The following is a 27,544-nucleotide window of genomic DNA, read 5'->3' as shown; positions in this document are numbered from 1 at the left end:
ATGGAAAGCCCAAGTGTAATTATGGTCAGATCTTGGTCCTGACGGATGGGGAAGTGATATTGGAGTTGTGATTTAAACAGCGTTTTGCCAGCTTTCCTTCCTGTTTTAGAAAGCAGCGACTGTATTGCGTTTTCCCTGTAAAACCGAGTCTGTGTTCTTCATATTTATGTAGAATTATAATTTGCCATTCTTATATAGGCTATAACATAAGCGGCTCTGGTAGAAACTTGCGATTGGTCGTGGTGCGCAAACACCGCCTCTTTTATGTGAACGTGCGCGCCGCTGGATTGGGAAACCCTGAGTTGACTCAACTATTGATAACCAGCGTCGTGATACAGCTTATGCGGGACCGCGGTTGTTAGGCTAGGTGAAGCCGGATAACTGAAAGAGATCCAGGACATGTTGATCTTGCTTCGTAGTACAGGCCTCAGATCACTACACCAAAGATTGAGTGATAGAGTGAGAGAAAGGCAGAATGATCCTAAAGGCATTCTGGGTGGACTGGCCAGGTGCACCCAGTTGAACTAATACACACACTACACCTACCAGGACCTGAGGGGAGCAGCAGCAACCAGTCACATAAAGCTGACTAAGTAATGCTAGAGCTCAGGGCTGCCAGAGATGAAGCTCCCTAAAGCTTACTGTCTATCTCTTATTTTGTGATGAATTAAATAATTTGGATGGGTACAGATTGTACACACGTAGACTGTAGACACTGTATACACTATATACTGGCCAATAGGTGTCTCCATACACAACAGGAAACCACTGTTTAAATAATTAATGTAACAATGTAGATTGTCCAGTAGGGGTCCCCCCTCCCTCATTTCTTTCTGTAAAGGATCTTAAAATACATTCAATGCCAAAATGTTTCATTTTCATTACACATGATTTACTAAATTACCTTAACTAATTAATTTTATGACAGCTTATAATAAATACATAGTTTAGTTTTTACTGCCGAACAACAGGCCCACTATTTTACAAAACATGTATCTTCCGGTTATACATCTATTAAAAAAAGAACAATAAAGAAAAATAACACAATATATTTGACTTATATATTCTTTAAAATAACATACTTGAAATAATTTCAAATGAACTGTAGAATGAAACTGGTACACATGTTCAGTTTACATATAAAGAGCTCATTTCCTCATCTCCCAGGCTTTCTCTAAGTACCATCTAATTTAAATGTATCATGTGTCAACAGCCAACTTAACCTGTGTGCATAATCCATATTTACAAAATCTAAATTATTATGTTTTATTAATTCATGGGGTCCTTAATAACTTTCATATTCCCTGAAAACATACATAAAACATATGACAAGTATTAATTTAGTTTTCTGAGGCTGTGAAATGTTACTTTCAGTTTTACATGTTAACTATTAGTGTGGTCACACTGGAAATTTAGGGTTAGGGTTAGATATTACCACACACACACACACACACACATGCCACACACACACACACACACACACACACACACACACACACACACACACACACACACACACACACACACACACACACACACACACACACACAAATAAAAAAATAAAGTTACAAAGAATGCTGATTTTAACGTATTAGCTACTAGAAATACTAACATACAGTAGTTAAAAGGTGCTCTAAGTGATGTGGCGCGTTTTTTAGGCTACAACATTTTTCGTAAGCAAACATCTCCTCATTATCCGCTAGCTGCCTGTCCCCTGAACACACTGTAAAAAAAAAACACAGTCTCTGAAGACAGCTCAGGCTCCACAAACGGAGGCTTAGCACGTAGGCTACTTCCACAATGCGTATTCATGACTCAACCAACTCCTGCTTGTCTGTTATTGGCTGGAACACTGTTTGTTATGGTTCGTGGTGCAGGTTGGCGCGGTTTGTTTTTGTTGCCGTTTGTGGAGCCTGGGCTGTCTACAGAGACCGTGTTTTTTTACAGTGTGTTCAGGGGAACGGCAGCTAGCGGATAGTGAGGAGATGTTTGCTGTATGTGACAAAAAATGTTGTAGCCTAAAAAACGCGTCACATCACTTAGAGCACCTTTAATTTTGAAATATAACTATGTGCTTAAAAATACGTTTCACTTGTCACTCTCTTGGAGAATGTATCAGGACAGAGGCTTAATGTCAAGATGTTGATTTTCCAGTGTAACACAGAACGTGCATCTTAACAAATTGTAAATGGTTTAGTAATGAGTTTCTAGACAGGTATTGTGCAACTCTCACCAAGAAGAAGAAAAGGAAAAGGAAAATCTACTGTATTATCTTACTGCCAGGGGCCTCTGGCTCCTCAGGGGTCTGAGGACCAAAGCAGGAAGTGATGTAAGAGAAAGTGATGAAAACTCTGTTGTGTCACACTATTTTCCTTTCCTGCTCCCTTCATGGTACTTCCTCACTGATCTGTTAACAGAGATAGATTCCTCTGCACCGCTGTTACATATAAGCAGGTTGTGACAAAGGAAAGTGTAGAAATCTGTTTCATTATGGGGGAAATTTTGGTGGCATCCGACAGTCGACATTTTGTAAAGAGTAGTCTTGGCTGGAATGATAAAAGATCGGTTCTTTGAAAACAGTTGATAATGAAAGCCATACATTTTTCAGAAATATGTACAAAAAGTTTTCCATACCTTTTCTTCATTGTTGGAGGCAAGCTTGGGCTTCTGGTTTGTTGCAAACTGAAAAAAGAAGAACTAAAAAGAATTGGACGGTTACCACTCTGGACCTCAGCCCATTAACCACAAAACCTACAGTACTCATCGAGTACCCATTTTTCACTGAAAGTTTTTAGATGTAGTTCTCTTGCTTCTAGGCAGCCATTGCTTTTAGATACTTTCAGTACGGTCTGAAAATGAACTTATAAATAGATTTGAGACTTGGGACAGAATTGAATTTGGCATTACAAATGTTGCATTTCGACAGTCAACTCTCAAGTCTTAGCCGTCTTAGAATATGAGTTGTCACACCTGCATTAGTTAGTGCTGAAAAGATTAGTTGTTTAATCAAATGGTTTGATTTTGATGATCGACATCTTTGATAATCTGTTCACTGGTTCCAGTTTTTCTTTGTTTTATCTGATTATCACTAGAGCACGTTTGGGTTTTGGATAGCAATTGCATATATTGCAACGGCGTTGAGGAAAAACATCTTTTTAACAGGCAGAAACCACGGACAGAACCTGGCTCTTGGTGTGCGGCCATCTGCCTCGACCGCTGGGTGGGGGGAGGGGGGGGGGGCAATTACAGTAACAATAATAATAGAACTATGACTAATAGTAATAATAATAACAGTAGCAGTGGGCATCGAGCAGGACCATGGCAGCCACAATCCAGGTACCACCACAATCCAAGGAAATCTGCATTGCGAGAAAGCAGATGGACTCCCAGGAAGCTTAGTTAGTAACATGCATTAATGGGACAGGAATGCATATAGATGGAGAGAGAGGAGATTGATCAATAATAATAATATGTTTTTCTCTGTGTTGGTTTAACAGTTTCAAGCAATTTCGAATGTCTCTGCATTTTGATTTACAAGAACAAACTGAAACTAGAGGCTGCATTCAAGGTAGGGAAAACTGATGCACCTAAATCTGCAACAATATATATACATATATATATATATATATATATATATATATATATATATATATATATATATATATATATATATATATATATATATATGATGTAAATACAAAATTTGGAGTTGAGTAAATCATTTGAAAGCCTCAGTTTGGCCTGCAGCTGATAGGTAATCACGCCTATCAGCCATGGCCTCTGCTCACCTCTGTTTCATTTGGTTCAGATCATGTGTTTTAACCATTATACAAGTCCTGTATGTTGCTGAGATTACTGTGTTATTGTTTTCAAAGAGATAAAATGCGACAGCCAGGCATGAATGTGTTGCTGCCATGTCTCTACCAATGCATGTCCTGTCCTCCAAACGAAACACACCCTCTGCCTGGAAACTTCCTGCGCAGATAATGAGGTGATAAAAGGCTACTCATGTTTTCACGTTTCACACAGTTGGGCCCAAAACATACAAGTTAAGACACAGACATGCACACACTACATTGTTCATATTGTTTTCCTTTCAGTCACCTCATCATTTTAATCCTCATCTGTGAATGTACTTGGTTTTCCCTTTGTTTATCAAGACTGAGAATTTCAACTCGTAACAGAACAATGTTGCAGCAAAACTGTTCATTGTTTCTGCAGGGAATGCCTGGTGGAGGTGGATAAGCCAAAATAACAGTCTAGGACAGAGGCGCGGGAAGTCATTTCCAGCAGGGGGTGCGGGGTGCTGGCGGGGTGCGGTGCGCAGAACAACTCTCCCTCTGCCTCCCCCACCCCCATGAAGTAGGCTACATACTGCTATGTACTGCACAGCGAACTATATAGGCACTAAATCACATGCCAATCACTACTGGTCAAAAGATTCCTTTGCAGCGCCCGGTTTAAATCCGACCTGCGGCCCTTTGCTGCGTGTCATCTCTCTCTCTCCCCGTTCCTGTCTATCCACTGTCACTATCGAATAAAAAATAATAAAAAGATGAATGACTAGTCCAGCTGAGCAGGCGTCAAGTATGCCTTTCCAGTTCAATAAACCAAGTACTGCCATCTGACTCACACATCACAAGACAGTGTTACAATTAATTAAATCATACCAAAGCGTTGTATGGTTCAAGACTATGGCGATATAGTACTCACTAAAAATCACCCAAGCAGAAAGCACAATAGTAATTCTGAAACGTGATTGACTGAAGATACAACAATACCATCACACAACACAGCTGAGTGCAGGTTGTTAAATAACAGTCACTTAGTCAGCTGCTACTTCACAAACTGCAAAAGCCAACATATAGGCTACTGCACTTGACAACTTAGTCTCACACAGGCCTATAGCAGCATCACAAAATTATTATGCAATACGTCTGATATGCATGGCATTTCAATAAACTAAACAAAATATGTACATTATCTGGTCACACGGTCACAACAGATTATATTAACCTACTCAATTTACAGATAGCATAATAGCTCTTACCTTTAGAAGTTCTAATTTCTTGTCTTTTTCTTTGCAAAGTCGCGGAACCAAATCCTCTAAGTCCAGCTCTAGCAGCTCGCTAAACCCTACTACAGATGCGCTGCTGTGTGTTGGTAACTTTACAGGCAACGCAATAAATGTCTCCGGTGGACAGTGAATATAGAATCCACTCCCGTGGTACCGTTTCACCGTGGTGAAGGTGTCGGGTCAGTGCCTCGTTAGTGAGAGAGCGGGTCTTTCTGCCGCCAGCCTCGTCCCCCCTCCGAGATGCTGGATATTTAGCCGCCGATTCTGAAAGGCTAATATCCCTCTGGGTATAACTTCCTCCCGGACGGTCTCTGTAATCGGTCCCCGTAGTGCAGGGTCTTCAGAGATGATGGTACCTGAGGTGCCATTACCTTGTTCTGTAATGCTGATGACCGGCCTCATCTCTGTCTTTTTCCACAACAACTTCGCTAAAGTTAACGTTAGCTACCGTTAGCTGTGGCTGAGTGTAGCTGGTAGAAGGCAGCGATTCTTCCAAGCTAACATTAGCTAGCTCGACATTTTCTTTTTTTTTTTTCTTTCGACACCTTCTTTTTCCTCTTTTTCCAGCTCTTTTTAAAAAGCTATTTATTCGCGGGACATTTTTTATAGCAGCGGCATCTTTCTTTCCCTTTTCCACACTTTCACTCGCTGATACAACCCAATCTGACCGGGGATCAGTTACAAATTAATTCCACTCTTTCAATCTCAACCCGTTCTTAGAAAACTGATCTTGATTCAGTGCGATGTAAACAACCTGCTCTATGCCCACCCACCTTTATCATTAGCCAATCTACACAGTGCATGCGGCCTTCTCCCAATCATTACATTAAACAACTTTTACTTTATTCTGATTGGATAATTATCACCATAATGATTAATGCCCATTGTGTAATACGGGCTTGATCGCAGTTTGACAACAAGGGGTGCTGCCACCAACAAGGGGTGCTGCCGCACCCCCAGCACCCCTACTTCCCGCGCCTATGGTCTAGGAACATTTTGGACAGATTAAAGACGGATAGGACAAAGAAATAACTGAGATAATGTGCTGGAATGAAGGGAAGAAAACAAAAGCAAATAAAGAAAGTGCTACATCTTCTCCTGAATGAAGAACCGGACAGGAAGCAGAACATCGAGAGCTTGGAAGTGATATGTCCTTGTTTGAAGCTGTTCAAATGTTCAAACACACAACTTGGTTAAGAGTTTTGAAAGCAAACAATTGTTTTGAATTTGGCTGGAACAGAAGTGAGTTTTTGTGCACAAGCTGTTGCCTGAGGAGTGTGTAATAAATGCCAGTGAAACCCTTCGAGATTTATTGTTTATACAGTATAATCTCTAACAAAGCAGAAAAATAATACAACAACATACATCGACCATTCAAACTTTAAACATCCATCTGGAATATTTACACATGCTTACATTCAAATGTGTAGCTCAGCTGTGATTTTAAAGGTCCCATGGCATGAAAATTTGACTTTATGAGGTTTTTTAACATTAATATGCGTTCCCCCAGCCTGCCTATGGTCCCCCAGTGGCTAGAAATGGCGATAGGTGTAAACCGAGCCCTGGGTATCCTGCTCTGCCTTTGAGAACATGAAAGCTCAGATGGGCCGATCTGGAATCTTGCTCCTTATGAGGTCATAAGGAGCAAGGTTACCTCCCCTTTCTCTGCTTTGAGAATTTGGCCCGCCCATGAGAGAGACATCATGGCTTTCAAACGAGCAAAGTGGCAGTTGGTCAAGGCCACACCCCCACCCTCCACCTTGCCCCCCCCTCCTCCTCAATAGCATTTAAAGCTACAGACACAGAAATGGCACATCCTAAGGAAAGCTCATTGTGGGACTGGCTCTAGTGGCTGTAATTCTGCACCAAGGCTGAATTTCGGGAAGGAGACTTCGGATACAGTATTAGGGGACCACTAAGGTCTATATAAAAGCATCCAAAGAGCACCATGTCATGGGACCTTTAACAGTGTGGCTCTGTTTAAACTCACATCTTAAAATATATTTGTTTCTACCAACACTAGATACCCTTTTGTAACACAACATCAAACATGATTCTTTGCTAAATATTGTGAAAAGGTGGAAATGTAAACAAAATGGTGGCCACAGAGGAAATAGCTTCTCTTTCATCACTTGTTAAACTCCAAAATAAAACCAGGATTATGCTACTAAAATGGTGCTGCGTGGCATTGGTGAGTTTGCCCGGCGGTGTCAGAGCCCGTTCTGCGTGTCACAGCCCAGGACCTCCAGACGCAGGGCGATGTCGTTGATCCAACCCCGTGGGTGGATGCGCAGGTAGCGGCCGAACAGAGGAGGATCAAAAACGTTGAGTGCTTCATCGTCTGAATCACTGTTTCCTGTGAAGATCTGAGGAAGGCAGGAAATAAGGAAACAGCAGATGGATAAAAGTAATACATAAACATTGAGGACCGTGTGTCACTAAAACATGAAAACATGCTGTAATAGAATTCCTTTGGTGGTTTGTCAGCTCCATAATACAGAGTGACTCATCCACTTGTGTTAAGGAAACTATGAGATAGTTTAGGCCTTCTGCATTAATGATTAATTGAAGGAATAAATGAAATGACTGAAGAACATGTTAGTCATTGCACTTTTATTGGACTCTTTTAATGTCAGACAGGAACCTGGATCATGTTAGCAGCATCACTGAGACTGGCCTGCTTTTATTGGTAAACTGGAATGCGTACCTTTTCTCTTTGGGAGCTGTCCTCTAGCACACTGCTCCAGGAGTGTCCATCATGACTGACGGAGACTGAGAACTCAGTCACCATCATTTGGGTCAACAGTGATCGTGCTCCTTGGGTTAGCACACCCGTGATGCGTTTTACTCTCCCCAAGTCAACCTGCAGCCACTCGTGAGGGTTGTTGTTCTGGGGTGGAAAGGGCAGAGGAAACATTTTTAGATCTCAGAAAGAATATTATTAATACAGAAGAACAAAGACAAAAAACTAGAACTGCAAACAGGTATACCGGGTACAGAGTCCGAGTGTGCTCTTAAACTAATCTCACTTAAAGTGATGGTTCGGAGTAATTCACCCTAGGGTCCTTTGCACCATGACCTCGAGCCAAACACCCCCCCCAGAAGCTTTTTTCACCTGGGTCTAACATTGGGAGAGTTAGCGTAGAGTAGCGTTATCAGCTGAATAGCTTAGCGCAGGGGCTAATGGACCCACGTTTGTATCTTGTATAAAATACCCAATACGAATACGTTCAACCCAATAACGTCTAGTAGTAGTACAAATAGGTTATGCTCTCATAAAACGATGGATTGGAAAGTTTGTAAGTAACAGAAGTTTATGAACACTTGCTTGCTCTCTTCAGCTCTCTGCTGCTGCTGCTGCTACCTGCAGTTAGACGAGTGCCTAGGGCCGTCTACAAATTACTACACCGAAAAGAGTTACAAAAATATTTATTAATTCAATGATTAAATAAGGTAATGTCTCCAAACTTACCTCAATTATTACTTGTCTCCTGCTAGTTATACTACAGCACTTACCTAAAAAAAAAAGTTAAATTAATAAATATTTTTGTTGCATCTCTTTTCGGTGTTGTAATTTGTAGACGGCCCTAAGCACTCGTCTTACAGCAGCAACAACAACAGCAGAGAGCAGAAGCCAGCAGGCAAGTGTTATTTACATAAACTTCTGGTGTACTTACAAACTTTCCAATCCATCGTTTTATGAGAGCATAACCTATTTGTACTACTTGTAGACGTTTGGTATCATTTCGGGCATTATTAGTGGGGTAATTTACAAGATAAAAACGTGGGTCCGTTAGCCCCTGCGCTAAGCTATTCACAGTGTTGGGGAGTAACGGAATACATGTAACGGCGTTACGTATTCAGAATACAAATTATGAGTAACTGTATTCCGTTACAGTTACAATTTAAATCGTTGGTATTTAGAATACAGTTACATTGTTGAAATCAATGGATTACATGACGATACTTCTGTTTCACGAGTTTATTCACTCTGAATAAATTAAGGCAACTCTATGCATTTACCAGAAGCCCCGATATGAAATCGAAAAAAATAGCTATTTGCGTGATCAGTCACAATGGAGTCGGAACCGGCACGACAGAGCCAGGGCAGGAATAAGTTTCTATCTTGGAAATTCAAACAGCATTTCACATTAAAGAACGAACAGGGAGAATGAAATATAACTGTGCAGTGCAACCTCTGCTTGCCAGCAACCAACCTCCTTTCAGTGTCCAAATTACTCCACCTCCAACCTGAAGAAGCATCTTAAAGTAAGTTATTTTTTTAATTAGCCAAGAGTAGTCGTCTGCTGTAGTTTTACTGGTCACCTTGCTATTTTAACGTTGACGTGCGACTTTACATTCTCCTACGTGCTGATTTACTAGCTCCAGAGCCGTTTAAAGACTGACTAGCCCCGTTTGACATGCTAGCTAATACGAATACGTTACAAATACGTTACAAATTACATTTGTGGGCATGTATTCTGTATTCTGTAACGAAATACGTTTTGAAAGTATCCTTCCCAACACTGGCTATTCAGCTGATAACGCTACTCTACGCTAACTCTCCCAATGTTAGACCCAGGTGAAAAAAGCTTCTGGGGGGGTGTTTGGCTCGAGGTCATGGTGCAAAGGACCCTAGGGTGAATTACTCCGAACCATCACTTTAATAATTTCCCCTTCAATCACAAAGTGTTGGAGTTTTTCCTACTTTAGGTACTGTTCTCTGCAATAAACTTTAATCACACAAGCAAAAATAAAATGTTCATTTATTTTTTCTGTTGTGTCCAAATTAGAACTACATGATATTATGTGCAGAAGGACGTGATCATGAAATAATATGACTGGAAATAAGTCATGAAGGGAATTTTTTGAAACTGAAAGAAACAGATACTAGCTTCTGAATGAAGTAGAAGTAGACAAAGCAAAAGGAAAAACAAAAACAGATGTAGGGTTGGCCAAGGGAACACCACACAACAATTCCTTTCCCACATTACTCTAAGAGGTTTTGGAATCTAATAAACCAGGAAAGTGTTTTTGGCAGTGCATCTATTTTCCACTGACATGATGTGGCTGCACATAGAAAGACCAACAACATTAACCAACTGTTAATGTGGGGATTTCTTCCCTTGGAAAAAGGGCTGCAGCTACTGTTAAAGCTACTGTTGGCCATCTGTTTAGGCCATTTCAGAATGCTATTCCAGATAACAGTTGGCCCACAGTGGTTGACCCCTATTCATGGCTCACAAGTGCTACTGTTTGACGTGTGACCTTTAATAACAGGTCGACAGTTTGACAGAGGGACACATCACACCTCTACAGCTCAGTGCTGCAAAGTGTGAAAATGATAAGCCGAGGATGAGGAAATAAAGAACAAGATAATAAAGGATAGAGAGAGGAGAGTTAATGGTAATAAGTCTTATTATTATGCACATCAGTGTTTTTATTTTTTTTAAAGAGTATTTTTTTGGAGGCTTTTCCCTTTATACGATAGTGACAGCGCATAGACAGGAAATGGGGGAGAGAGGGAGGGCATGACACACGACAAAGGGCCGCAGGTTGGATTCTAACCCGGGCGGCTGCTAAGGGCTCTGCCTCATGGGGCTAACACTCTACTGGGTGAACTAGAGGTCGCCCCATATCAGTGGTTTCTATCACAATGTGAGAAAGCAAACAACAAATATCACAATATCACTTTGCCTTGGTGTTTCTCAAGGAAACAAAAGGGGCAGTTTTTTTGTATCTAAGTGTACTCCAGGGTGTGTCAGTACACTGTGACATCAGTGCTGTGTGTGGTTACATGTGCACATTTAACCCATCATGAATATAACTTTCAACCAGTGAGTCAGGCTAGCCAAGCTAAATTAAGCTAACCGTCTCCTGGTTGTAGCTTTATATTTAACTAGGGTGACCAGATTTCCCGGAGCTAAAACCGGGACACTTTGCACGTGACCATAGTGCTCGTGCACGCACACGCTTTTTAACGTGAACATGTGCCAGCCCAGGTCAGACATATAAACAGACAGTAACTTCATTATTTTGATCGTAGGCTCCTCATCTAATAATAACAGTGTTTTTTCCTGTAAAATTAACAAAATTGCAGCAACAGCCTTTTTCAGTTTAGTGTGAGATTTATGTTGAGATTTTTTCTAAAAAAGATTCTTTGAAGTGTTATTTATTCCAATAACCCCAAAAGAATTAAAATGATTTATTGAAAATTTTAAGCATAACCACTTCATTTCCTGCATTCTGGTGAATTTTTATGCACATATTTATACCTTTTTCTGAATCAATGTATACTGCAACCTGCAAATATCTGTAGCCGAGGCATCATTTACTCCTCCCTCCTGTTTGGCGTCTTTTGGTGAGGAAGTAACCTCCTTAAATGTGCACATGACAATTATTCACCTCAATGATACATTAATTCATTTTAATTTATAATAGACCCCTGGACTGTAATATTTCAGATGTGTTTGAGCAAGATTTCTGCTCATGTCCAAAACTTTGTGCACCTTCAAAGTACAGTATATCTGTGTTCTCTGTGATTTGGAGGAGACGATGAGTCGTGACATTTTGAGAAAAATAAAGTTAGGTTAGTAGGCTAGTACAAGAATAAAGTCACTATATTTCAGAAACTAATCTATACCTGCACCATAGTCTGCTGTGCATTACGTGATTGCTCTGCTGATACGGTAGATCTCAGACCTCCTGACAGACACAGAGCCCCGTTTGGGTCTCTGGTCTCTGAATGAGACCAACAGTTTAGCTAGAGAAGTGGCTGTACGCTGCTCTACATCGGAGGTGGAAAACGGAAATTACAGAAATACACGGAGCACAAACGCAACACATCTACCGCAGCATGCCCACAGCTGAGCCGAGCGCGTCCATAAACCTGAAGCTGCGCTGCATTTTACAGAGAGTGGACACAAGCAGGTCTGCTTCAGAGCTCCGTGTGTCTGAGTCTGAACCGTAGACTGGAAAAGTCACGTCACAGGAACCTCAAACTAAATCATTAGCATTGCGCTCCTAATCTTTGTGTTGATGGCATCAATGTATTACACTGATTTGGCTATGATTCCTCCCAAAACTTCGCCCGGCTTTCCTCAAGGAGAGACGGTTGCTAGGTGATAGCAACACGTAGCTGCCCGTTCTATTCGCCTCGGAAAAATAAACTGGACAAAGTTACATTCGGGGCTAAACTAAAAAAATTTGGGGCTGAAGACCCGGCAAAATCGGCTGACTCTGCTCCTGGTGTAAACTGGGACATTTTAGCGTCCCGACAGGCTTTTGTCGGGACTCGGGACAAACAATTGAAAATCGTGACTGTCCCGGTCAAACCGGGACGTCTGGTCACCCTATATTTAACGGACAGGTACGAGTGGCGTCGGTCCACTTATGTTATTCTTCTCCAGTCTATTTCCGTAAATGTCAAACTATTTCTTTATGTTACTGTCTAACTCGTGGGATAAATTACATAGCGATACAGTGTTTGTGTATTTTGTTCACCCTTGGCCTCCAGGCATTGGCGCCGCCTTCCAGGTGGAGCCGGGCGAGGCTGGGACTCCAGCTACGCAGCAGAGAGGAATAAAATGAGGAAGCACTAAAGCTGGTGTCAGGAATCTGCTTCTGGAGCCCGAGAGGGAGAGAGCAGCCTACACACACACACACACACACACACACACACACACACACACACACACACACACACACACACACACACACACACACACACACACACACACACACACACACACACACAAACAGAGTCAGTCTTTGCACTTTCATACAGTAAAATTAACTGAGATAAATGCTGCTGTTGGTGCAACTCACTGTTGATATCGCAGCCCAGCAGCTCCAGTCGGAGAGCAGGCTTTAGCACAAAGTCTACAGGCTGAATCCTGATGTAGCGGGCCACGAATGGTGGAGCGAAGAAGTTGGTTTTCACCTTGGAGCTGTCCATGTTGCCATAAAATACCTAAAACAGAGCCACACAAACAGCTCAGACTTCAAGGATCGTTGAAACTTGCTTTAGATAGACAACCCATTACATTAAACATGTTTTACTGTACAGTATTTATTTGACAATGAAACAGCATGATGTCATGGTTATGCAGGACGTGCAATAATAATCTTTCAGCATATTGTAATTCAGGTGGTCTGAGAGACAACTAGACGTCCTCTTGTTTTAGGGTTTAGAAAATCAAGCCGTCACAGAACACTTGCAATGTTTTACAATAGCATGTTTCACTTTTTCTTATCCGTGCGTTGTCATGTAACTGGTGTTCTGGAGGTGGAACTTCCTAAATGATAACAACAGGAAACTGATTGTTAAGCTACTTTTTGAAATACTGTATTTCAAAATGGGTAATTTCACATAAATACACATACATATTTTGTCAGTGGTCAGATGGTTTTGATCTGCTAATGTGGGAACTTAAATGGAACTAAAATGAGTCATGGGACATGTCCCATGACTCATTTTATTGCTGTGAAATGTTAACCCTAACTGTACAAGATATCCAGTTTGTGTACCACTGTGGAGGACATACTTGGTTCTTCCTGGTTCTGTTTCCTCTGTAATTGATCCAAGTCTCCTGGTCCAGGCTGTAAGAGATGTTGAAGATTGTGATGTAGTTGTCCCTCAGGTTGGACCTGACTCCCTGCGTCTGCACACCGTGCAGCAGGGTGGGCCTCCGTAGATCAACCTAATAACACACACATTACGTTACATTTCACTGTGCTCTATTTCTGTATTTTTCTATATATATCTGTCTGTATTTCTGTTACAAAGAGAATATTCAACTTGCATTAGTATATCTTACCTGTATCCATGACATCTGGTTTTTACCTATCCAGGCATTGATAAAACCAGACTGATCCAGCCTCGCCAGCCTCGGCTCCCAGTTCCCTGGACACACGTGTGTAAACACAGTTAAAATCTTACTTAGTGTGGATCATTTCCAGGCTTTCAGATTTAATAAAGCTCCCTGGGGTGTTTTCATTTTCAGCGCACTGGATATTTGTGGTAAGCAGTGTGCGATTTGCCGGGGGAGGGGGATGCGTGGTATTTCCCACCTTTCTGGTCTACATATCCCTGCCTCTGCTGAATTATTTTTAAGTGAACAGTCTAGTGTCATAGAGGGATAAAATCCAAGAGGCAGCTGCTGGTTGTATTTAGCTGCTTCAGAGCTCCGGGACGACGGCTACCAGCGGCAGTTGCTTAGCTGCAAAAAGGTGACTGTGAGCCGGGTACAGGCACCGCCAGATTATGGTGCAAATTCGCCATCATAATAGCAATGCGCCAAGGTGCAAACACGGCTGGCTTTTAAAGGGAATGGGAGATGACACTGATTGGTTTATTGCATGTTACGCCCAAAACACACCTATGAATTAATGAAGACACTAATTACAACCCTTTTGAACCATGCGCCCGGCGCACGGACCCTTTTTTCCGCCGTCAAACTAGCAAAAGTGGATCTGGACACGCCGTAAACGCACCTGCGCCATGCGCTTCACGCCATGCGCTTATCGTTAAATAGGGCCCCGTAAGTGTTTTGGCATGGCTGGCCGAGTGGCACTATATCCATGGTATGGGAGGGAGGATTTAATTCTTTTGTTTTGTTGTGCATGATCCAAAAAAAATCCCCCCTTTGCTTTTTTCACAAAACGCACCCTGGTGGTAAGTACTTCCTCTCTCTGCAAGTATTGAGCTTCGTCTCCTGTGTTTGCCTTTTTAAATTAAAAAAACTCTTACCGATGTGATCTGATGCTGTGATCTGGGGATCCTCGATCCTTCCTGATTTCATCCCCAGAGGCAATACACATACTGCATGTCGAGAAAATTCCAGCTCATTAATGCATTCCCCAAATCCATTTCTGTGCACTCAACATCTCTGGACAGTACAGAACTATACATTGTCTATTTTGACATTTTTGGAAATGATGATACATGTGACTCTACAGGTTTACCTTAGCTCTTCGGCTTAGCAATAAGGGATGTCCTCACTTATTAAAAAGCCCCATTAATTACACAATAACATAGAAACGTGTGTGTGGAAAATGTGGGGACAGCCACTGACATAATTTATACGATGTGATGAAACATTTAATTGCACAGAGTGTTGGCATTAAATACAACTGTGAGCAATAAAAGTTCCTAGTGTTTCATTACACAAGGATATATGTCCACAAGGCCAAGCGTTTACAGCCACGGCAGCTGCTCCATGAGGCTGTTCTCTCATTAAACACCACAAAATAAAATAATGAATCTACAAAAAACTGAAAATGTGTCGTTGGATGTGAGTTGGATATATTACATAAATAATAATATATTCATATTTTTACACAGATATGTGACACAGCATGTACTTACGTCGATCATATACCAGTAGTTTAGCCCTCATACCGGCCAGCTGGTAGTCTCCTATAGTGCACTCCACCAGCCACGTGCCAACTCTGGGGGGTGTCATCTCCACCGTGCCAAACACTCCTGGGTAATATAGAGCAATGCAATACATGAAGAAGGTTTTTAGAGTGCACGTAAGCTAATTATTTGAAACAGATATAAGAAAGAGGAGGAAGCTAGATTATTTTCTATGGTTTAATTTTTTCAGTTGGTGTCAGGATTCATATCGAGTCTTATTGATATTGAATGAAGAGGGTGGATCACATAAACGCATTTATTGTATTGTTTAAACCTACAGACATTCCTGTGGAATAAATTCAGGCTGATGAATAAAGGTGGTTTTAGCCCAAAAACTTGTTTTACAATGGAAACTGTATGGATTGCAGTAGCAATGTACTGCACAGGGTACTGGAAAATATTGTTTTTCTATAAATTAAATTTAAATCAGCAAAACGTTTGGGCAAATGCAGGGGCAAACATCTGTTTATGGGTTGCATGTTTTTAATGTGTGTATTATATGAGATGAGATGGAGAGTTTGCAAGCGTGAGGTGTAATGTCTAAATGTATATAAAGGTTATATAAAGTATATATATGAAACACAATGTGTATATGTGTGCGTTTACCAGGAAAGAGATTGTAGACCCCCATACGGTGTTCCTTTTCAGTGTGAACAGTGAAAGGCAAACCATGGAAGTGCACAGTGTGGTACTCTCCGTCACTTCCTACATTCAGCAGGTGCCACCTGACGAGCTGGTGCTGGGCGATCACCAGACCAGGAAGTGTCTCCGCCACATAGCCATTTATCGCTGAGGAAAAACGTAGGCATTGTTTATTTATGAGAAATTTAAAGAAAACGTTTGAGACTGCAGTACGCTCATTACAAGGCGACACCAACAATCAATCCTATTTCCTTCACCTGCAAACCTATTGCTGATGTGATACCCAGGGTCCTCAGTGTTGACCTGACAGGGTGGAGCACAGTGCCGCCGCAGGTTCTCCTCCAGGTACCAGCTTTTAGTTTCATCAAAGGTGTGGAAGAGAAGGGCGAACTCCTGGACGTCTCGCTGCGTGTTCTGACGAGTCCGGAGAATACCAGACTTGCAGATCACCAGTGGACCAATCAGACCAGAATGAAGGTCCCTCTCCTTGAACAGAGTAGAGAAATACTTTTTTCTGATCCTACAACTGTACCTCAAGATGTTTAGCATTCATTGAAACAAAGATGAAACTTAAGAATCAATATATATTTTTCTTTGGAGGAAATCAATTTAGGATAGGATTTTATACAAATTAATACAGACATACAGTACATGTTGTATATCCATGAAAAAAGGTAAAGTAACAGGCTAAAGGTGAAGACCTATCCATACCTTGTCCACAGTGGAGTAGTAAGCTCCAGTCTTGCAGGGAAATTCATTGTCGGTTGGTCCTTGTTTCTTGGTTACTCTCCAGTTATAGGTCCGTGACTCCCCAGGAGCCACAGGCTCTCCTGGAACCCCAGGTGGAGCAGAGGAGGCATGGTTTTGGCTAATGCCGGCCCCCTGGCTGCGGTCATAGACTCCCTGAAGGTGAAAGGAGTAAGGCCTGGATGCCTTGTTCTTAAAGACCACCTTTAATAAGAGGAAAGATAGAGTGAGAGAGAGCGAGAGAGAGAGAGAGAGAGTTTTGAACTGAAAGCTACATCAACTAGTTATGTTTCAATATTCAATGGTTTGTTTGTTGTGTTCACATTTGTTTTCATGTTTCATGAAACATATGCAGTAAAATTGAAGATTGTTAAAGTGGAAGTAACTAGCGAGACTACATAAAAGCATTACTGGTTTATTCTTTTATTTTGCTCAGCGACAGTGTCACTCACGGTGAGGAGATCATTAATCTCAGCTCTGATGAAAGGCCCCATGATTCCCAGGTGTTCCTGGAGCTCCCCTCTGTCTAGAGGAAGTAGGAAGTCTTTATTGCTGTAGGCTCGAAACACCACCTTCTTATACTCTGGGAGGAACTTCCTCATCCCTCGACGCATCTCTCTAAAGAGAGGAGTTGAATCAAAACTGCTGCTTTAGACATCAATTAGATTGGATTTTAAAGTTATTTCCATCCATCCATCTTCGTCTGCTTATCCAGGGTCGGGTTGCGGGGGGAGCAGCTCCAGCAGGGCACGCCAAACTTCCCTTTCCCGAGCCACATTAACCAGCTCCGACTGGGGGATCCCGAGGCGTTCCCAGGCCAGGTTGGAGATATAATCCCTCCACCTAGTCCTGGGTCTTCCCCGAGGCCTCCTCCCAGCTGGACGTGCCTGGAACACCTCCCTAGGGAGACGCCCAGGGGGCATCCTTACCAGATGCCCGAACCACCTCAACTGGCTCCTTTCCGCTCTACTCTGAGCTCCTCACGGATGACTGAGCTTCTCACCCTATCTCTAAGGAAGACGCCAGCCACCCTCCTGAGGAAACCCATTTTGGCCGCTTGTACCCTAAATAAATTCTTCTGTTCATTTTGTGTTTTGACTGTTGACTGTGTGTTAAGTAATGTTGACTTTGCCAAAAACTTTGGGACATTGCTATCAAAGAACCAAAACATCCAAAGCATTCCAGGTTCCGACAAACAAAAAACTAGACTAAGCAGAAATAAAACTTTTGAATTGACGATAATAACAATATCACCAGGGCAAAAAATGTTTTACAGTCTGGCCTGAGGCTGGCTCCAGAGGTACTGCAATGTTGTTTCCTAAATCAAAAAGGTTCCCCACGGACATTAACATGCTAACATGCCAACATAAACATGGTAACATGCCTAAAGTAGGCATGCACATGCATGTGAACATGTTGATGTTTAGCTTTTTATCAGGCTAACATGCCAACATTAGCATGTTAACATTCCTTAAGTTAAAAAATAGAATAGAAAACATAAATACATTGTTTTGGGAAATTTGGGGGAATACACTAATTTTCATTTTTGCTGAGTTAGATGAGAAGATTGATATAACTCTCATGTCCGTGCATTAAATGTGGAGCTGGGAAACAATTAAGTTAGCATAAAACCACAAATTGTCTTTTTTACATTTCTGTTTGTGTACAGATTAAACAAACAGGGCACAACATGATAATTAGTGAGCTTTAGAGGTGCTGGTAGGCAGCTTTTTTAACTTTGGATGCAGTAGATGTTTCTGTCTGCTTCCAGTCTTTGTGCTAAGCTAAGCTAATATCTGTTGCTCAATGCTTATTGTAGACATGAGAATGGCATTCTTTCTCTAAGCAAGAGGGTGAGACAGTGAATAAGCCTATTTCTCCAAAAACAATGCCTTTAAGGTCCTGCACGGAAACCTGGATGAAATATTATTCCTACCTGGAATTGATGAGCTGATATGGTTTTCTGATGCCGTAGTTCCAGGTGATCTCTTCTGCAGCAATGTAGTAGTGACGATATCGGGTCTCTCCGGAGCGCAGGTCCATGTAATCTGTGGCAATCATATCTGATGTTCCGTTCACCTATAATAAAATGTAGCATGTATTGTGGGTGAGAGGGAAGTGTTTCAATTTGTGACAATCAGTATGTAACATATGAATGAATATATATGCTTAACACACACACACACACACACACACACACACACACACACACAAAGAAAATAGTACCTCTTGGCTGTAGTCATCATACTCAAGGGACAGATCAATCGCTGGTGTGTTGTTGTGATCAGCAGTGTAGATGTATTTCAGCCGCTCAGGTTTAGACTGAATGTGGTTTTGTTTTACTAAGTTTTGATCCATGTTTTCTGAAATGCTTAGGGCAACAGTTGAGACCTTCTCATTCATCTGTGGATTGCTGTTCAGTAAGATCTCGTTGCTCTTTTCAAGCTCTCCCTTCGTCCCATTATTCGCACTTGACATTTTACTCCTCTCCTCAGCTTTTTCTTCGGCACCAGTGTCAGTTCTATTTTCCATAGCCTCTTTTGTGACCTCTATCCCAGTTCCTCCATCTTCTGAGGCTCCAGAACTGATATCTACATCTGTCCAGTTGCCCTCTGCCTGTCTTCTCTGCCTGCCACCCCCCTCTCCTCCAGACTCAGTCCCATTTTGAGAAACGGTTGACTCCCCATCTCTCTCTATATCCTCCAAGATATCCTGTGGGATTCCTTCCTCTGCTTCCAGCTGACATCCTGACTGTTCTGCCGCCCCAGTCTCCCCATCAGTGACATTTTGACTGGAAGTGTTTACTGATTGAGTGTTGTTATTAGCAAAATTTTTCTTACACACTTGAACCAACTGTGTGCGATTTTCAGGTCTTCTGCCCCTCGGCTGTAGATCTAGCTGATCCATATAATCAGAAATATCGTATTCCACCCCATCATGATCGACTCGGTTTCCATCGTCGCTTTGACGAACGGTGTAACGGATGCTCATCCCCCGACTCTTGAGGCTGCCATCGTAGGCACTGATCTCCCACTCACCTGAGAGAAGAATTCATAGGACTCAAAAGTAACACACACTGACGGGTCAAAACGCATGCATCCAACACATCAGCTGTTATTAGGCAATAGTGCAGTATCCTGATACGTTAATGTGTGTCAATAAGTCAGGATATGCCGCTGTCTTATTTCTCAGCATCGACATGTCAGTGCTTCAGGAAAGAAGCACTTTTAACAGCAGGTCGCAGCTTGTGTAGCCTGGCTTCTTCTTCTGACTGTATGACACACATTGTGTGTAAAATTTTTATTTGGTTATAGTGTCTTAGAAATTGTTCCGATAATTATTTTAGTTTTTGTTGGAAGTTTGAAATCCACTGGCGGGCGCCAAAGAAAGACATTTTCTACACATAGTGACTTTAATTAGTGACCGTTATAATTTTACTTGACAATCTCATTGTGTAAACTGTTGTTATGTTCTTACTAAAACAAATTTCACTGCATTTTTCATGACCCGGTCAAATTCTTTGAACTACTCTTTGAAACTTCTTTGTTCTATGTACAGTATAGTTAGCCTAGCTGACCTACCAAAGTGCAACTAGTCAAAACTTACGTTAGAGAGCCTCTGGCCTTTTAGCATCATTAATCTTGAAGTAATACATTTAACTTCACTTTCACAGACTTCAGTCTTACCCATCAGATCAGTTTCCATGTCAATGGTCATGCCAGTCATGGGGAAGAGGGTGAGGACGGACTGGTAAAGGCCTTGGTACTGAAATAGGTTTCCAGTGAAGTAAACAGAGAGGAAGTTACTCTGGGTGCCCACATTGGCCACATGCCAGAAGGTGACGTCAGTTTCAGACACCACAAACTGACGGCCGCCGAACATGGCGCCGTTTATACCTGAAGATAAAGGAACATTAACAGTTATAAAATTGATGATATGTTGTTGTTTAGTTTTTATCTCACATCATACACTCTGTCAATATGTCACTGTGTTGATTATTCCACTAACAGGCATTGGCCATTTTGCCTGAAGATGGTCTACTACCGAAACGTTGCCTACTATTAAACTTTATATATTTCTGCAAGTTAGACAGTGTGTTGACAGGAGTTTTCTTCGCAACTTTTGACCTGTTTGTCCCCCTCCAACGCACCTTTCTCACGTTGTAGATGTGCAAAGTACTGAAAGAAGTAAATAAACAAATATAACTCTGAGGTGAACCTACTGTAAATGACATTGGAGTTGTAGAATTCAGGGTCCGTGGTGTTAGGGGAGTTTTGGCTGGACTTCTGCATGTTTTCGTTGATGTACCAACTTCTGTTCTCATCAAACACAGCAAATATCAGGCTCCACTCTTTATCTGGGCCCAACTGCATACAACAGTAGATTCGGTAAAAGACACACAGGGTATTATATTACATTAGTGCAGGTAAGAGACAACATGGCAGCATGCATCTTTTTGCATTTTTTTTTTTAAATAATTCATTCAACAGTGTGTTTACCGTTAACTGTTAACAGTGTTTCTACAAGGGCTATGTTGATACATATTTATTATTATAGAAAGGTTCATCTCACCAGACTTCCTCTGGTGTCCATGGTGTTGTACTTGCAGATGAGCAGGGTGCCCACCAGCCCCGAGGCCAAGTCCCTCTCTGGGGACACGGTGCTCTGATACAGCTGGGTCAGACACGTGGGGTCTCCCTCCAAGGGCCCATCATCTGTTGTTAACTTCCAAATGTAGCCAAAAGTCCCGTTGGGGGGCACTGCCATGGAGCGCAAGTCTTTCTCTGCAGTTGTTTAATTACCGGTAGATAAGATTAGATGAAACTTTGATGTTAGGAATTTAGGGAATTGCAGCAACCCCATTATACGTTCAATTTTTGTTGCCAAAATTACAGGCCTTTAAGTATAAGCTTGCACTGCTGATAATGATATTAACTACTGATTAGAGAGGCTGTTGGTTAAGCTTACCATTTGCGGAGCTTTGAAGTGGAGAGATCTTGGTAAGGCCATTGGGGTAGATGTTAAAAGGGTGACTGGCCAGGTTTCTGAGAGTGATCTGGAGACACAAATCAAACCAATGGTGGATCAGCAGAAAGTTATACAATACTACATATTGCTTCTATTTTACTATGATTGATAATGTCTTTTTTTTCTTTTTTTGTAGCTCAAATTCAGTCAGGCACAAAAGGCCAATTGGTATATTTTCTGTCCTGACTCACTTGGATTTGATCGTTGATTTTTCCTTTCAGAAGTGGACCCAGCAGTGTCTTGGCCGGGTTCTTCCTCCGAGTGAAAGATCCATCTGTGTATTCCACATACACCGCCTTTTTATACTTGTAGCCCAGGTGATGGGGAGCTGCAGGCAAATATCCAGACTGCAACTCACTGATGAGTCGAAGAGAAAAGAAAAAAAACAATTCAATTCAAATCAACTTTCCCTTTTTGTTATTCTTCTTCCTTCCCCTCCTCCATCTTTCCTACCTAGTTGTGGGTTTGAGATGAGAGACATAGTTCCAGGTGACCTCTTCAATGGCGATGTAATGCTGCCAGGTTATCGGTGACTGTCCCCCGCTGGCTCTCGCTTGCACTTGTGGTTTTCTAGGCTGCAAGATTATGGTGTTGAACGAATCCTCGTCTTCGTCACTGTAGTCTTCATTGCTGTCTTCACTGCTGTCCCCGTAATCGTTGTGTTTGACTTTACGCAGGTCAGGTCCCGGCCGACTGACAGGGTCAAGGCATTTCTCCACAGTGAAAAAAGCATTCATACCATCTGGGTAGAGCAGTAGTGCACAACAAGTTAGTTATCATTTACATAGAGGAGGTGAAGTTTTCAGATTTTCTTAAGTCTAGGAGACTTATCGACGGCCCTTTCTTACCATGGCGGTGAGCATGTATCTGACAGCTCATAAGGAAGCGGCCAATAGTAGCAGGTCTCATTTCTGCAGTGATGAATGTCATAGGGGTCACCTCCATGTTGACTTTACGATGGGTCAACACCTAAACAATAACAATCCAATGTATCAGATTTTTTAAAGCCAGAAAATGCTAAATTGGGTTGATACAGGGAAAGTCTAGGAATATTCTACCGTGAAAGGTGTATTTTGGAACTTTGTACAGAGCAAGGTTAGCTGTTTCCCCCTACTTCCAGTCTATATGCTAAGCTAGGCTAATCCACTCCTGGCTCCATATATTACCAACAAAAAGTCACGCTATTCCTTTAAATCTCCAAACCCTGCAAAAAACGTTTTAGAGTAGATAGGAAATACCGTTTAATGCTGTTAGACTGTATGTGCCTTTCTCCCAATGTACTGAAATCCTTCTGCAATTGAATTCATTGCCAATAACAATCATCATGAAAAAACATTTGTTACTTTACATTTTTTTAGTCATTTCTAAATTGTATTAATCAAGCCAGAAAACTATACTTAATTTAAGAGTTTAAAAAATATCCTGCTTTACCCTTTAAATCTGTTTGCTATGACTGTGTTTTATGTGAAAACTTGAATTACCTGCAGAGTGTGACCCTGAAACTGAATGGAGTGGATTTCTGGAGCTGTGCCCATCCCAATCAGATGCCAGAACACATGATTACGGCCCTGACACATTGTCAAACCTACAAGAGAGTGAGTGAGCGAGAGAGAGAAAGAGAGAGAGAGAAAATGAGGCCAAAATTCCTGTGCAGACTGCATACAGCACAGCCACTGATAATCTGAGCACAGTGTGAGCAACACTTAACAAACTCCCTGTCTACAGCTAGTCCGGTTCATTACCGGGTAACGTAGAGTTGACATATCCATTGATGGTGTGGTATTCCTTTCTGCCGATGCTCTTCTTGAACTTCTCCCTGCTCCTTCTCTCTCCGACCCCTCCATACCAGCTCTTGGTCTCATCAAACACTGCAAACAGCAGGACAAATGCTGGATTTCTCCTCTGGCCATCATCTGTGAAGGCACCTGGGAAAACACACACAGAAACACACACACACACACACACACGTGATGCAAGGTGTGATAATATGATTGCAAGTGTAAAATTACAGGAGCATCAAGCACATCTGTATCTTTATCTTAATATCTAATATTATTTCTCCTTTTAAATTCCTTTTTCTATAGAGTAAGATAAACCCCTGTTCAGTACGAGTGTCTCTATCCAGTGCATTGCACTTTAGGGATGGCAATGTCGATCTGTTGGTCAATCGGTTCACAACTTGAGTCCAGACTGAAATATCCCAACTGCTATTGGATTTATTGCTGTAGAAATTTGAACACATTTTCATGGTGCCTACAGGATGAATTTCAATGACTTCTGTGATTCCCCTTTACTTTTCCTTTAGCACCACCATGAGGTCAACATTTGTAGTTTTGTCCAGTTTTGTTTGTGACCAAATGTGGGAGCTTTAAAGAACAACGAATGATGTAGATCACAAGAAGTGACTAGATATAATGTTTGTGAAATTAGATAATGTGTATGTGCCCTTTGCCCAACCACACACTGACTTGGTTTGCAGATGAGCAAGGCACCGATGAGTCCTGAGTTTACATCTCGGACCGTGTCCACCTGGGATGAGTATGAGTAGGTGAGGCACTCGGGGTCACTGATGGTGGGACCGTCATTATGGCTGATGTCCCATACATACTTATAGTATCCCCCTGGAGAGACAGCATCATCCTCCTTCTCCTGGCCTGCTGTGGAGTCATCATACCCGGCTCCTGGAAATAAAAGATGCAGCATGACTCCTCTGTATTCATTCAGCAGTAGAGGTGGGTCAAAGCTGGAAAACAGGTCTAATCTTTATACTATACTAAAGGACAAAAATATTCTACAGAGGACCTCTAATGATATCACAGGGAACACAAATTACATAAACTTGGGGAAATTTGAGTCATCATGAGTCCACTGACTCATGATGATAAGGTGCAATAATGACTTAAGTCGGACATGTGCAGGCACACGCACACCCACGGGCAGCAAATTTCCCTTTCATCCTTAATATCACACGGTGCGATTAAATCTGCTTCGTGACACGTCATTCTTGGATGTGACAGGTACAGCTTTTCAGATTATGAAGAACTCCATTGTAGGCATCTACCCTGTGGCAGGAATTCCATTTACAAGAACTGACTGCTTTGGATCTACAGCAGCATTAGGACACATGCCAATGCCTTCTGTGAAAGGTATTAACCTTAAAAAGCTTCTCAGATCAGGGATATTTCCTTTGCAGTCGGGTATTGTAATTCAAACGCATCTTAAATTAGTTATCAGGCAGTACGACTGACCGTTTGGCTCCAACATGTTGCAAAAAACTGCACACACAAAATAATTATAACCGTCGCTCGCTGTAATTTCTCAAGAATAAGGAGGCAACTTTGTTTTTGAATATCTCAATGATTATTATCACACTGTTATTTCTGATATGATTCTGGTTAATAGTAATGTGACATTTACATCCTTGCCTCTTCCATGAATGACTCTCTTTTTTTTGGACCCAAAATTATGTCAGACTTCAGCAAAAAAAAGAAGCATGTGAGTAAGAGGATCAGTTTGGATTTTTTTCCTTAAAGCTCTTAAAGTAGAATTGGACCAGCAAGCGTTTTGCCATTGACTCATATACGCTGTAACATGGAAATTACACTAAAAATTATGTTAAAAAATTAACAAGAAAAAGTATGCTGACTAATTTTCAGGTTGTAAGTGAGAAAAGTAAAAAAAAAGTTCAAAGGATGACAGCAGCTCCTTCCATTCAGTTATCTACCTTCAGACTGTTTCCAGTAGGTGATCCCCACAGGGCTGATGCTGTAGGACTGAGAGGCCAGGTTTTTAAAGTGGACCACCACCCAGTCACCAGCTCGGGCAACAATCACTGGACCTTGAATACCTGCAACAAGAGGACACAACCTTCTTAAAGAAGTCAAAAATATGACCCCCTAATTTAAGACAAATCTGAAGATACATTTTGTTCTTTGTGTTGAAAAGTTAAACAAAAACACTATTATTGTCCACAACATCAGTCTTCAAATCATTTTCCTGACTGTAAATCTTCTAAATTTAACAGGTCAGGTTCTGGCTAATATTTTTGTTTTATTTATTTCATTAATAGCGGAGTATAAACCATTAATAAAAATATGAAAAATAACAAAAACCAAATGAAATATTTGTTTGATTGAGAAAATTGAGAATATCAAAAGAGCAGTCCTACCTGTCCATGCTGGCCTTGGCTTGGGGACAGTGTATGTGGAATCCGTATACTCTCTGTAAACTGCCTTAACGTATTTTTGAGGAATATCTTTGGATCTCTTCCTAAAAAATACGAAAGAAAACAAACCAATCAAATAATATAAAGAAGAAATCAGCAAGGAAACACTTAAAAACTCCCCTCTTAATCATTGTTAACCATCTTAATGAATTCTAAATTTGCCATTATTTTAACCAGTTTCTAATAAATCCCCCCCAAAACCACGAGCCTGTATTGGAAGCAAAGTAAGCCTAGGTCCCTGACAGACGTGGCTCAACAATACTCGCCTTTGAAACTGGCTATGTCTAGGTCTAAATGACAACATCAGAGTTTGGTTTGCCTAAATTAAACAAGAAAATATTCACCTTTGCTCGGACGCTGGGTCAACATCGGCCAGGTAGACATAGTCCCAGCCAATTTCTACAGCTGCTATATAATACTCTCTAACGGCAGCGGCAGACTGCTCTGCTTTTCTGTCTTCCCCGACAGAGAAGCAGAGCAGCGGCAGCAGCAGGACCAGAAGTATCGCGGCTCTCATCGCGCTCAGCTCCACCGTGTCCCGGGTCAAACACTGCCCGGCTCTGCGGCTCCTCCTGGGGCTGAAACATTTAAAGGTAGGGGGAGGAGAGAAGGCAAGCAAAACTTACAGGGAAGCTGAAGTTGCACTTGGGGGCGTGTAGAGTGTGGAGGTGGTGGAGGAGATTGGGCAAATCCATTTGGTAAATAGATGTTAGTGTTAATACATTTTAAACCCAACTTGTTAGAACGAATCCCGCACACTGACCATTACGCAAGCAATCATTTATTCAGAAAATACGTTTCGGTCTTAGACCTTCATAAGGTAAAGGTCTAAGACCGAAACGTTGTATTTTTCTAAATAAATTATTGCTTGCGTAATGGTCTGTGCGGGGTTCTTTCTAAGCTCCTGAGCTGCTACTTTTGATCATATCCTAGGCACCTGCCCTACAAAAGAGGTGTGCAAAAAAAGCTTTTCTACGATACCCAACTTGTTAACATTTATAACGGCATTATTAAAAGACATACAGGGTAAATACCAGTCAAAGGACTGTTATTAATGGGTTAGAACTGATGATAAATCAACCATTAATAGTTACAATTTACCAAAAACCTTTTAAAAGCATGGCTTATTTGAAGTAGCCTACTTTCGTGGGTAGTGAAAGATACTTTGTGAAAAATGATGTAAGGTAATAGGCTAAATAGTAATTGTTGGTCCAAACTGTGAGAGATGATGAATTATGACACAATTCCTGAGCTTTTTGCTGACTGTGTGATGTGCTGTTAATATTTTAATGCAAAAACTGTAATAATAATAAGCCACACATCAGATTGAACACATAATATAATTTAATGTCCTTTACTTAATTTAGGATTCAACTAACTGATGCCCTGGGCAGTGGGCAATAGG

At 41.5% G+C, this 27,544-nt stretch overlaps 1 protein-coding gene across 1 annotated transcript; it reads right to left on the bottom strand.

Annotated features, from left to right (window-relative positions):
* Positions 1-6,920: 6,920 nt before the first annotated feature.
* On the bottom strand, positions 6,921-26,656 carry f8 (coagulation factor VIII, procoagulant component). The gene is made up of 27 exons (XM_039813163.1): positions 26,484-26,656; positions 26,083-26,183; positions 25,639-25,761; positions 24,383-24,595; positions 23,657-23,839; positions 23,396-23,499; positions 22,763-22,883; positions 22,368-22,656; positions 22,106-22,271; positions 21,855-21,942; positions 21,459-21,670; positions 21,109-21,253; positions 20,573-20,782; positions 19,113-19,924; positions 18,823-18,965; positions 17,339-17,504; positions 16,851-17,090; positions 16,397-16,625; positions 16,104-16,286; positions 15,447-15,563; positions 14,829-14,900; positions 13,897-13,982; positions 13,624-13,779; positions 12,905-13,049; positions 12,581-12,726; positions 7,785-7,967; positions 6,921-7,443 (listed from the first exon to the last, which is right to left on the bottom strand). The coding sequence occupies exons 1-27, from the start codon at positions 26,654-26,656 to the stop codon at positions 7,288-7,290; spliced, it is 4,962 nt and encodes a 1,653-aa protein (XP_039669097.1). The 3' UTR covers positions 6,921-7,287.
* Between the last annotated feature and the right edge of the window lie 888 nt (positions 26,657-27,544).

This window comes from Perca fluviatilis, chromosome 10 (assembly GCF_010015445.1).
Source record: "Perca fluviatilis chromosome 10, GENO_Pfluv_1.0, whole genome shotgun sequence".
NCBI classification, from domain to species: domain Eukaryota; kingdom Metazoa; phylum Chordata; class Actinopteri; order Perciformes; family Percidae; genus Perca; species Perca fluviatilis.
Note: the sequence above shows the minus strand (reverse complement) of the source record. Positions and strands in the feature narration are given on the sequence as shown.